At 44.4% G+C, this 12,618-nt stretch overlaps 1 protein-coding gene across 1 annotated transcript in view; it reads right to left on the reverse strand.

Annotated features, from left to right (window-relative positions):
* The window catches only part of PCSK2 (proprotein convertase subtilisin/kexin type 2), a 118,770-nt gene extending 108,833 nt beyond the window's left edge, over positions 1–9,937 (reverse strand). The window contains exon 1 of the mRNA XM_028722283.2: positions 9,449–9,937. Coding sequence (XP_028578116.1) covers positions 9,449–9,631 — 183 coding nt within the window. The 5' untranslated portion in view covers positions 9,632–9,937. The remainder of the gene's footprint in view (positions 1–9,448) is intronic.
* Between the last annotated feature and the right edge of the window lie 2,681 nt (positions 9,938–12,618).

Here is a 12,618-nt window from a genome sequence, read left to right on the forward strand (position 1 = left end):
GCAAAACCAGAGCAGAGCACGGAAATGCCGTTTACCTTCCCGACGGAGCGGTATCTATTTATCTGCTTGCACTGTGACGTGCTTTCTTTGACTGCTAGGTTGGCAGGAGCAGGGACCGAGCAATGAGAGCTCACCCCGTCACGGGGATTCGAACCACAACCTTCTGATCGGCAAGCCCTAGGCTCAGTGGTTTAGACCACAGCGCCACATGCGTCCCTCTTCTGCCTACTCATAAGCAAACACTATTAACTTGATTGAGACTTACTCCCAGGTAAGTGCATATTGTACAGGAGTGCAGTCTTAAATATATTCAGGGAGGTATCCAGTTGTCCAATACCACTGTGGGGAAAATACCTCTCTTGCATTGACACATTATTATTGCTTTCATTATTTTGTTGTTGCTTATATATACACAGAGCAGCTCTGGGTCAGGTTAGAGGGAGAGAATAAGGAGAGCTGGCCCGTTTCGCCTCACAGGGTCTGAGGAAGACACAAGTGCCTTTGCTGTTTGTTTTCATGTATGCCTCACAGCAACAAAAAAAAGCTGGCTACTCAAGATGCTTTAAGAAGTCCTGAATGTTGTTGAGGGCCACCAAAAATGGCCACAAGGGCTGAATGTGCCCCCCAGGCTACATGTTGGAGCATTCTGTTATAGAGGTTGCCGGGCAGCAAGTTCCATCACCCCTGACCATAGGTCATGCTGGCTAGGTCTGATGCGACCTGCAGTCCAGAAACACCTGGAAAGGCACAGATTCCCCACCCCAGTCCTACACAATCGCATCCTGGGTAGGTCTAACCACACTCAGCTGGAAATAAATTGCATCGCTTTGGGTGGAATTGATTTGCACATAATGATATGCTGAGAATCACAGCCTTTGATTCCCCCAAACAAAAGACGTCTTGTGAAAAATACCTCTTTTGTTCCCTATACCAACTGACAAAAGCCCAAAGAATGGGCTTTAGAAACATGTCTCTTTTCTCTGAGGATGTAGGTTAGAAGGAGATGTTCTGATGGTTGCAAGCGACTTGCGCATCTCACATTGGTTCTAGCACATTTCCCAGACCAGCTATGTGCTTGGAATATTTGCGGTGGTACATATGAAAGGAAAGGGCCTGAAAGAGAAGCAGTGTAGAGCAGCTACACTGTGCTTAGAGTAGTCCAAGTGGGGCTCAGAGGGACTCCTGTCTGAAAATTGGAAAACCAGTGCCAGTCAGACAGCCTTCAGCTAGATGGACCAATAGTTTGACTGCGCACATATCACCAAAAGAAGGGAGGGAGGGAAGGGAGGGGGGAATGAAGGTACAGATTTGCATAAATAATAATAAAATAATAATAATTTATTATTTATACCCCGCCCACCTGATTGGGTTTCCCCAGCCACTCTGGGTGGCTCCCAACAGAATATAAAAACACGGTAAAACATCAAACATTAAAAACTTAACTAAACAGGGCTGCCTTCAGATGTCTTCTAAAAATCAGATAGTTGTTTATTTCCTTGACATCTGATGGGAGAGTGTTCCACAGGGTGGGTGCCACTACCGAGAAGGCCCTCTGCCTGGTTCCCTGTAACCTCACTTCTCACAGTGAGGGAACCGCCAGAAGGCCCTCGGAGCTGGACCTCAGTGTCCCGGCTGAACTATGGGGGTGGAGACGCTCCTTCAGGTATACTGAGCCGAGGCTGTTTAAGCCTTTATGGTCAGCTCCAACACTTTGAATTCTGCTCGGAAATGTACTGGGAGGCAATGAAGGTCTTTCAGGAATGGTGTTATATGGTCTTGGCGGCCACTCCCAGTCACCAGTCTAGCTGCCGCATTCTGTATTAGTTGTAGTTTCCGGGTCACCTTCAAAGGTAGCCTCACATAGAATGCATTGCAGTAGTCCAACCAGGAGATAACTAGAGCATGCACCACTCTGGGGAGACAGTTTGCGGGCAGGTAGGGTTTCAACACTTGCTTATTCAAATTTATGTGCATAGCTGCAAATTAAGAACTAGTAATTGTAATCTAAATAGAAATTGAAGGTATCTACCCATGGTGGAGAAGTCTGTGGACAACTCTGGTGCCCTTGATTTCCATTTTTTAGAGTTAGAGTTGTATAAAGGTTAGAGTTGCATCGCTGGCTCTGTCCACTTTTGCATCTGGCCCCTCCCATCGCTGATATGAGGCTCTCAGAAAGTTGTCTTTGAGGCAGTGTGGTCCCTGGGCTGCAAAAGGTGCCCCACCCCTGATGTACAGGAAGTGATAGGCTCACCTATACATTCTTAAGGAAATCAGCCCTGTGTGCTCACTGGAAGGACAGATCGTGAAGCTGAGGCTCCAATGCTTTGGCCACCTCATGAGAAGAGAAGACTCCCTGGAAAAGACCCTGATGTTGGGAAAGATGGAGGGCACAAGGAGAAGGGGATGACAGAGGACGAGATGGTTGGACAGTGTTCTTGAAGCTACCAGCATGAGTTTGACCAAACTGCAGGAGGCAGTGGAAGACAAGTGTGCCTGGCGTGCTCTGGTCCATGGGGTCACGACTAAACGACTAAACAACAACAACAAAAGCTTTGTATTCTGGAGTGGCTAAAGATAGGGAGCTTTGCACAAAACTTTCTCCCTCTATTTCCTTAACAATTCAGGTGGGGGGCACAGCTGAGCAGTAGGGGACATCCTTTGCCTTTGGGAGGCCTCAGCCTTGGTCCCTGACACCTCCAGTTAGAAGGAGGAGGAGGAACGAGAGAGCCTCTGCTACTGCTCGAGCACACAGTACAGAGTAAATAGTCTGACCAGCTCCAAGGCAGCTGTTTCTATTCACCAAGACAACATCCACGAAGCTGAAATAGGAATAAAGGTCATAAAGTATAACGACAAATGAAACTGATACGGAAATTAAAAACACCATTGCCAATTACATTACTGCTCGGCCTATTGTTCTCAAAACGTGACGTCTGTCTCCCTAGGGATGTGAATGGACATTAATAATTGGCGAAGGGAATAGAGAGGCTCTTGATGGAACCGCTGGACCCTTTCCGCATCTGTCTGTGTTTGCAATGCGATAACTGTGTTGAACATTGCGATAGCAGAAGGAAAGTTGGGGCACAAGCGCTCTACTTTGAAAAGCCAGCTTAGCATTCACATCCATCTGGGAGAGGATTGGATTGATCTTTATTACGGCCATTGGCCCGTCACACGACAGTTTCCCATACCAACATAATGTACTTGAACCTCCAAATTTAAAACCGTTCTGGGAGAGGTATATAGTGGTACCTCGGGTTAAGTACTTAATTCGTTCTGGAGGTCCGTTCTTAACCTGAAACTGTTCTTAACCTGAAGCACCACTTTAGCTAACGGGGCCTCCTGCTGCTGCCGCGCCGCTGGAACATGATTTCTGTTCTTATCCTGAAGCAAAGTTCTTAACCTGAAGCACTATTTCTGGGTTAGCGGAGTCTGTAACCTGAAGCATCTGTAACCTGAAGCGTATGTAAGCCGAGGTACCACTGTATAGAGAAAAATATAAAGAGCCTTTCTTTCTTTCTTTCTTTCTTTCTTTCTTTCTTTCTTTCTTTCTTTCTTTCTCTCTCTCTCTCTCCCTCTCTCTCTCTCTCTCTCTCTGGAAGATGGAGACATTGCATGTGAACATCACATTAGCCCGAAGTACCTCCACCCAATTTGAGAGTACTACAGATGTTTTAGGCTACAAGTCCCTTCAGCCTTGGTCAGCATGGCCAATGGATGATGGGAGTGGTCAGCCAAAATGTTTGAAGGACTCCAGGTTAGGAAGTATTGGCATAACTGGCTGTGCGGATGTCATTGGCCCAAAGATAAAGTCCCTACCAGAGAAGAATGGCAGATCAAGTTGATGGATTATGCCAAAATGGCTAAAATGATTGGAAGAATCAGAAATCAGGAAAACCAAAATGTTAATAAGGAATGGGGGGACTCTATAACCTATCTTAAAAACCATTGTAAACAGTTAAAATCGTTAGTAGGATTGGAATGACACTTGTAGTTTAATGGTGAATTTTGAGACACTGTGGAGAGTTAAAAGATTTGGATTATCATAAAAGATGCAGGAGGAAATGATTGACAATAGGACCCACAAAGGGGAGGAGGGAAGTCCAGGAGATTCTTTGGAATCTTGTTTCTATGATTTATGTTGGATATGTGACTGTAAAATTTTAATCTGAAAACCATACACACACACACACACACACACACACTCCCCAACCCAAAAGAAAAAGAAAAAGAAAAGAGGAATGATTGGCATAACTATTAATAGTATCTTCAGGTGTTTAGTTATGGTAGCTGTATAGCTGATATGGGGCTAATGAGAATAAAGAGGGAGGTATCAGCATGCTGGCATGAAAGCCAAGTTTGCATAAGTAGGTTGGGGACTTAGGGTGAAGAAACCCAAGGCCTGCAGAGATTTAAAAAATAATAATTCTGAAATGTCCCCAAGACAGGATGAAGCAGACTCAATGGCCATGGGATTCTAGCTGAACGTTAGAGGGGGAAATGGAAAACCAGGAGGGGATAGAAACGAAACAGAAGAATGGACGACTGGCTTACTAGAACACCAAAAAAAGAAGAACCTTGCCGGAACAGACAAGTGACCTATCTAGTCCAGCATTCTATTCTAACAGTGGCCAAGCAGATTCCTATTGGAAGCCGACAAGCAGCACATGAGTGCAACGAGATCACTCTACGCTGCAACGTTTTGTTGCAGCAGGTTCCACTTGTCCATGCTAACTGTCCACAGAGGCACCTGCCCTTATCTTTTCCAGCTCCCTTGGCCAGTAAAGCAAGATGAGTGCCACAACCCCAGAGTCATTCGTGACTGGACTTAACTGTCAGGGGTCCCTTACCTTTAAGATATATTTTGATATGATATGATTTGTTATTTTTACCCGAGGTTTTTTGTCCATGGACTTGTGGGATTAAAAACAACAAAACATAAATAGCAATCATGAAAGCAAAGAGGCTAAGATGGCAGCAGATCAAAAGCGATAGACTCTTCCCCACCAAAGCTGCTGTTGTTCATGGTCCAGCTCAGCCTTGGTTGAGAACTTGCTTCTAGAACTGATGCTGAGTTGAAAGACTTGACAAGACCACCTCCCAGCAAACCACTATTCTAGGAGCAGTCAGTGTGGTGTCCTACAGGTGTTTTTGGACTACAACAGTCCCATCATAACATGGCCAGTGGTCAAGAATGATGGGGGCTGTAATCCACAATGTCTGAAGGCTACCTTTGGCTACCTTTGAGAAGCACCTTAAGTTATCAAGCTTGCTAGGTTCCCTTTAGCCATTGGATGAATGTGAAAATTCACGTGCGCAAAATCACACCATTGATACTTGAGAAGCAACAGCAACTTTTTGTGTTTCCACTGGAAAGGCATAATTGAGAGGTGCTTTTTGTAAAGGTGTTTTCCTTCTTCCACCAAGCTCTTCTTCATTATCTAGCTGTTCAAAGGAGTCTCTTTCAAAATGGAGGGAATTAAGCAGTGAGATCCCCCAAGGATCTGTATTGGAGATGTGCTATTTAATGTACGGTGCAATCCCCTACATATTTATTCAGAAGTTCAGTATCATTGTGTGCTTAGGATTGCAACCTTATTCATACATTATCTGGAGTTACAGGAACAAACAGAATGGTAGCCAAAGTTGGTCAAGAAGGATCTCTCCAAACCGGATGAATGGGCAACAAATCAGCAAATGAGATGCAATGTGATCAGAAAGTCAAGTATGTTGCACCAGGAAACATCTCCACACATACACTCATTTGTATGTGTGCCTCTATAATGTTTGTGCCTGTGAAAAGTTGCGCATTGGGTAGCTACAGCTATATTTAACATGGTCTACACACTATAAGGAAGCTCATGTCCTTGGAAAAGGTGAGGACAGTTGGATAGATTGTTCAGAAATTATAGGATGAGCTATTTGGGAAGGAGTACTTGGCATTGATTTAAATATAAACAGCATTTATATAGCTGCACTATGACAGGAGTTATCTGGGTACCTCTCAAAGCAAAACATACAGCAGTTGGGATTTTACAGATACTTTGTTATATAGAATCCATATAGTGTCTTGATAAATCAGACAATGGTTATTTCCCTCTTTTAATATGGACAAGATTTGTGAATAATTCATGCCATCCACCTTAAGTCCTTGAGATGAGTTGGTCTAAAATTCAGGCAGAGAGACCGCACACCATTAATTATGAAGTATACTGTGGGCCTACTTATTCTCAGGTGATAAAGTTTGCACACAGTGGCACTTTTAAGGAAGCATTTCTCTGAAACAACGCCCAAGAGAAAACTGCCAATATTACTGTGGGATGGGGGGGGGGGATGCTAGCTGAAGTGTTTTATAAACTTCGGGAATGTTCATGCGGTAGTAAAGTCCCAGAGTATAGACTTTAGGATGTCAAAAATAAATGGATATACATCTTGGTCCTTTATTTGTATAAAACAAAGTGCCCAAAGCTTTACAGTATAAGCCCACATGTTAACCTTAAAAGGGTGCTTTATTATTAAGCATAAATTTCACAGAAACGAAATAAAATCTGAAAATTACTGAGCTTGCCCAACTGCAGCTGAAGTTAAATATATGCTTAAATGTAGGCAAAACAATTCCTTTTTCCAGTGGAAGGTTTGTTTTTATCTCACATACACTATATCTTTTCTCAGTTTACTCCTATTAAAATCAGTTCAACATACAATGGCAAAACAGCATTTATGAATCACAGAGAAAGGGGCTTTTAGATGGTCTCTTTCCCTTCTGGGGTGCATCCCAGCCTACCATTGGCAACTCTGAGAATGTGAAGGCAGTGGACAACTTAAGCTTCCAAATCTCCAAGCCGTTCTTGTGGGGGAAACAACTGAGCCTGCTGGGAGATCCTTGCAGAAACATGTTTCTCAATCAGAACTAGAAGATAAAGGAGTAGGAATTTCCATAGGCAGTGAAGCCAACCCTGCAAAACCATCTAAGCTCCTTATTCCCCACAGAGAGGAGAAACCAAGGACTTACTGCTGAATTTATTCTCCTACAGTAGAAAGCAAATGCACATCTTGTAAATAATGCATGGTGATTTTCTTTTTGTCCTTCAAACAGGGCGTGTGGGGATGGGAAGAAAGGATACATATAAGGAAGAGATGCACTGCTTCCTAGCGATTGCTTTGTAGTTGGGTCTCATATTTGGGGGTGGGGGGGCGATCTTCAATTCCAAACTCACCAACTGGAGAGAAAGTGCCACTAAGCTCAATGGGACCAAGTGCAATAAGCTTTACAGAGCATGCCACACATATCTCTGTTGCTGGTTGCTGTAGCTTTTAACTCAAGAAGGTCACCAGCAAAACCCTGTTCACGTCCACATCAAAAATAAGTCCCATTGACTTCAGTGGAGCTCGCTCCCAGGAAAGTGGGCACAGAGTTTCAGCCCAAACCCTTAAAGAAAAAGAAACTAATTCCATGGCCACCGTTCGTTCTGCAAAGAGGAAATGGTGCTCTGATAAGATATTGCTGCTCACAATGGAAGGAAATGAATTTGCACTCCCAGCTCCTTGTGCGAAGGCAAACGGGAAGAGGCTGACATTCACTTGGAGTTACACCCTTCCAATGGGCAGAATAACTTTGTGGATCCAGGTACACATCTGGAGGATAACCTATTATATTTATTTTATTTTTTATTTTGTTATACCCCTTCCCAGAGTATTCTCAACATCTAGCTTGCCTCCACTTATTTCGCCTAATAGTTTAGAAATCTCCTGCATCTGGTGTCCATTTCGTTTACCGGGGACTACCATGAAGAAAAAGAGTCTCACAAACTAGCTGTGCAAGGAGCTGCATCTCTGAAACAGGATGTGAAATGAAAGTAAGGGGAAAGAATCCAAAATATGCATTTGGCAGAGAAGCACATCTAAGGAGTCTGACCCAAAGAAACTTGGCTTTTTAAAAACAGGGGCTTACGCAGAGGATCTCTTCCCCAAAGCTCTAGCAACTGAAGCACATCGCTGTTTAATAGAAGAGAAACTTTGGCAATGCTATATGCCACCTTATCTATCAGACAGCAATGGAATAAAGCCAGGGTCGCCATGCATTTTGCCTTCCTTCTCCTCTGTTGAGCTGAGGCACCTTTGGTCTGCGTGCCACAAGTTAGGCTGACTTATTATGCTACTTTGATGTGATTTCCCTCTCAACCTCCCCCGCTCGATGCACAGACTTTCAAGAGCCTGATACAATTCCCAGGGAACAGGGGAACACCCATTAACCACAATGGAAGTTAGATCAGGTCTTTCTTGCATAACTGCCAGCAGGGTGGTGGAGGGGAAAGCAGCAATGGGCTGCCTGCTTCTATGCACATATTTATTGCTCTATTTTTTCTAGGGACTTCACAGGAGCTGCTCTGACCAGGAATGTTTCATAAGACCAAACGCTGGCTGTTTAGCAGTCTAGATTAATCAGATACACAGCAGTCTCCTGGTTTACATAAAGAGAGTGAGATATTGGTTTCAACTTCAGGAGAAGCAGAAAGGAGATGTTTGAAAGGCTCTTTGAAGCCATAAATTAGTAGCATGCATATATTCATCAAGCGAGTTTTCTTGCCTTAGGGTCCCTTGCTCCTCTTCTTAGACATCACATTTCTAACCTTAGCTTTCAGCTTGTTTGTTACAGCCTAGCATTCCATTTTATCACATTCACACTGCAATTGCATGAAATTTAAATTTTAATCCCAGGTGCAAACTCTTTGTGTCCAGCTGTTCTTGGCAGAAATGTTTTTAAAGCAAGTCCCATGGCTAAAGGCAGCTTCATCTTCGGATTTGCATGCACAAGTGAGTTCCTCAGTTATGATTAGCATTATGGTTACCCAGGAAAAAATGCCTCCTGCAGGCATTTCAGCAGGAGAGTGAAACCAGAGGGCGGCTGTGTTTTGCCAGCAATTATAACAGGTTACCAAACTCACCAGGTGAAGCAAGCACCAATTGGCACTGGTCTTAAACCCTACAGTGCCATGCTTAGCTGGCAGTGGGGTCTTTGAACAGTCACTATCTGAACCTGCTGCATCTAAGAAACTGAAGAAGCAGAAGAATTAGCCATGAGGATTTCCTCCGCCTCCCCTTCTAACTTGGAGAACATAATCACAGAAGTGCGTGCATTTGGCTGCTAGTGGCTACAAGAACATAATGTGCACCCATCATTCAAAAGACTGCAAAAAATGAAAAATGAAAATCTAGGTAGAGCATTTTGGTTTCAGAGCAGCCATCCACTGATAAGAGTTTCAAAGAACTCTGTCTTTTAAAAAAAAAATACCCCTTTTGCTCCTGTAAAATGCATGTACAGATCTCTCCAACTTTGCAAGGTGATTCTATCAGCATCATGCACAATTGTGTTTTTTTTTTAAGAGGGCGGGTGTATTTTGTAATAAATAAACAAACAAACAAATAAGCACGAGAGAGAGGACCTTACCTTTCTGACCCCATTAAAGCCATATTCTGCAGCAAGTTGTTTGGCTTCTGCTTCTCCCCCTTTGTGAAACTCAACCCAGAAATGATTCGTGTAGATGGGTCTTTCGGAGGCAGAGGCAAAACGAAGCAGCCCTATGAAAAAGAGGCCGGCTGTCTTCCAGTGTGGAGCAGCGTCTGCCTTCATGGCTCTTTCGGACAGGGAGTGCAAGGGAATGGTGGCTGAGTATGAGAACTGAAAATAACGGGAAGCAAAAGGAAGAGGATATAAATAATATAATGTCGACTTTGGGGTGGGGGAGGCTGATCAACGGGCGAGCTGAAGGCAGCAGATCAACCGGTGCTGTGGCTTAGCATGTCTGTGCCTGGAGAAGAGGGGGAATCCGATGGGCTGGCAGCTCGTGAAATTATGCTGATGTGTGGTGTGCGTGTGTGTGTGTGTATGTATGTGCGCGCGCGATGCCAGATCTGCATTTTTCAGCTCCTCCTCGTCTCTAACACAGCGAGGCGGCTAAAAGAAAGCACCAACCCGAGCGAGGTGGGGCTGCGGGGCTGCCAATCGCGGCCAGGCAAGAGGGTGTGCGCTCCTCCCTCCTCTGCCTCCCAGCTGAACGCGCTGGCTGGAGGGCTGGCACCCAGGACAGGCAAACCTTCCTAGCGGCGGCGACTTGCCTGATTCAGCACCTTGGAGAATTCCTCCATTTCTCCAAGCCCTGTGCGAGAGGAAGGAGAAGCCTAAGCAGGGGAAGGAGAAGCCCAAGGAGAGGGAGATAGATAAGCCCTCCAATTAGCATCCGTGCTGTCACTGTTTTGCCTCTGTGGGAGGCGATGCTGAAACAACAGCCACCTTCCCATCCAGAACCTCTCTGACCTGATCCCAGGCTAACGTTACATTCCTGCGCGATGGGGGACTCCTCCCTTCCCGTTGCAACTAGGGAAGCTCTCTCTCTCTCTCTCCAAAGGGCTTCCCCCGACTAAATGGCCTTTGCCCGTTCTTCTATTGCAGGGTTGCTGAGCTTTGATTCGGAGGGACAGGGACGTTTCCAGAATCCTCTGCTGATCTTGGCTGGGGTAGGAGATCTCTCTGACAACTGGTGGATCAGGGGGTGTGGGTCGCTTTCCCACATCACCAGCCAGAGGAAAGTGTTGCAGCTCAAAACACTCGGTGATTGATTCGTCGCCTATGTAATTTGAAGATCCCGTTATCTGGCCAAAGGGTGAAACTGATAGGCGGATCAAGGGAAAGCATTTATAAATCAATACCCCGCTTTCAGATTTTGAATGGAGTGCATGTGTGAGGCAAGAGGCTTCCTGTTAGTCAGGAGGAATACATGACAAGAATCTGCTGGATCAGGCCAAGAGGCAATCTTTCAAATAATAACAAAACTATTTTTTAAAATTTGATTTTACAAGTGTAGAGTTAAAACAGTACCAAATACATCTCCATATTTAGAGTTTTCTCTGAATCTCCAGACTTCCCACCCTCCCCTCCATGGGTCCTATTGTCAACATTTTCAACTGCATCTTATTTCATAATCCATATTTTATATCTCTCCATATTGTCCATAATATTTGTTACATTACAAGTGTTATTAGAATCCTGCTAATGTTTTCATCTGCTTACAGTGGTCTCCTCCTAAATACATTGTAATTTTTTCCCATTCTTTATTGAAGTTTTTGTCTTCTTGGTTCCTGAGCTTTTCAGTCAGTTTTGCCATTTCGGTGGAATCCAACAGCTTGGTTTGCCATTCCTCTCTGGTAGGGACTTTGTCTTCTTTCCATCTCTGGGCTGGCCAAGAGGCAACCTAGTCCAGCAACCTCTTTTCACAGCAGTTGACCATGAGTAGAACTTTAGTGCAACAGCATTCTCCCCACTCCAAACTCAGCAAACTGATATTTAGAGGGAGAACACTGCTATATCTACAGCACCTTCAAAGCATTTGACATTGTTTCATCCTGCTCTTACTAAATCTCAAAATGTGAATGTGGGCAGGAGATGGTATCAGAGGTCAGAGTACAGTGGTACCTCGGGTTACATACGCTTCAGGTTACATATGCTTCAGGTTACACACTGCGCTAATAAAGAAATAGTGCTTCAGGTTAAGAACTTTGCTTCAGGATGAGAACAGAAATCGTGCTCCGGCGGCGCAGCAGCAGCGGGAGGCCCCATTAGCTAAAGTGGTGCTTCAGGTTAAGAACAGTTTCAGGTTAAGAATGGACCTCCGGAACGAATTAAGTACTTAACCTGAGGTACCACTGTATTTTAGCTTACTGTGTCATGCGAACCAGTCTAACTCTAGTTAAGGAGATCAAACCAAGGTTTAATTGTGGTTTGTTTGAAAGAGAGCAAGTGTGGGGAACCTTTGGCCTTCCAGATGTTGCTGAACTACAACTCCTATAGTCCCTGGCCAATGGCCATTCTTGCAAGGACTGATGGGAATTGTAGTTCAGCAAAAGGGCAAAAGATTCCCCACACCTGTACTAGGACTTGGGCATAAGCTACAACGAAGCTAGAACTTCACACTCCTCTCTAAGCTGTACTATGTGCAAGGACTGGGAACCATGGTTTAGTCCACTGGTCTTCAACAAGTGTGTCAAGTGGGTTCATGTTAAGAACAGACCTCTGGAACGAATTAAGTACTTAACCTGAGGTACCACTGTAGATGCAGTATTTCTTCCTTTGTATTTGTGGCTTGACTCACTTGGTTGAGCAATCTCAATTCATTTTCTCTGCGAGGACCATTGTGAGTGCAGTTGTTCCTTCTAGTGGCAGAGCCCATCATGTAGCAGTTAATAAACTGATGATATGGCAGCTGCAGCATCAATCAGGCTGGCTTTTCTGAAAGATGGTCCCTCCCATCGCTATAACTCTAGGCAAGTTACCGTTATTCACATTTTATATGTGTATAACTGAAGCTGAGAGAGTTTGCTGGATGGTTTGCCATTTCCAACAACATAGATATGGATCCCAATGAGGAGTAGGAGCACAGGACTTTAAAAATATATCTTCTCTTGCCACAGAGAGGACACTTCAGTAGATCACTGCTGACATTGACTGATTTATTTTAATACTTCAGCCAAGTGAACAACTGAATGAATTTATTTGGCCATTTTCCAGCAGTGGGAACTGGTTCAATTAATTAGACACTCTCTTCTTTCCTTAATTCTCCCAGG

This window comes from Podarcis muralis, chromosome 3 (assembly GCF_964188315.1).
Source record: "Podarcis muralis chromosome 3, rPodMur119.hap1.1, whole genome shotgun sequence".
NCBI classification, from domain to species: Eukaryota; Metazoa; Chordata; class Lepidosauria; order Squamata; family Lacertidae; genus Podarcis; species Podarcis muralis.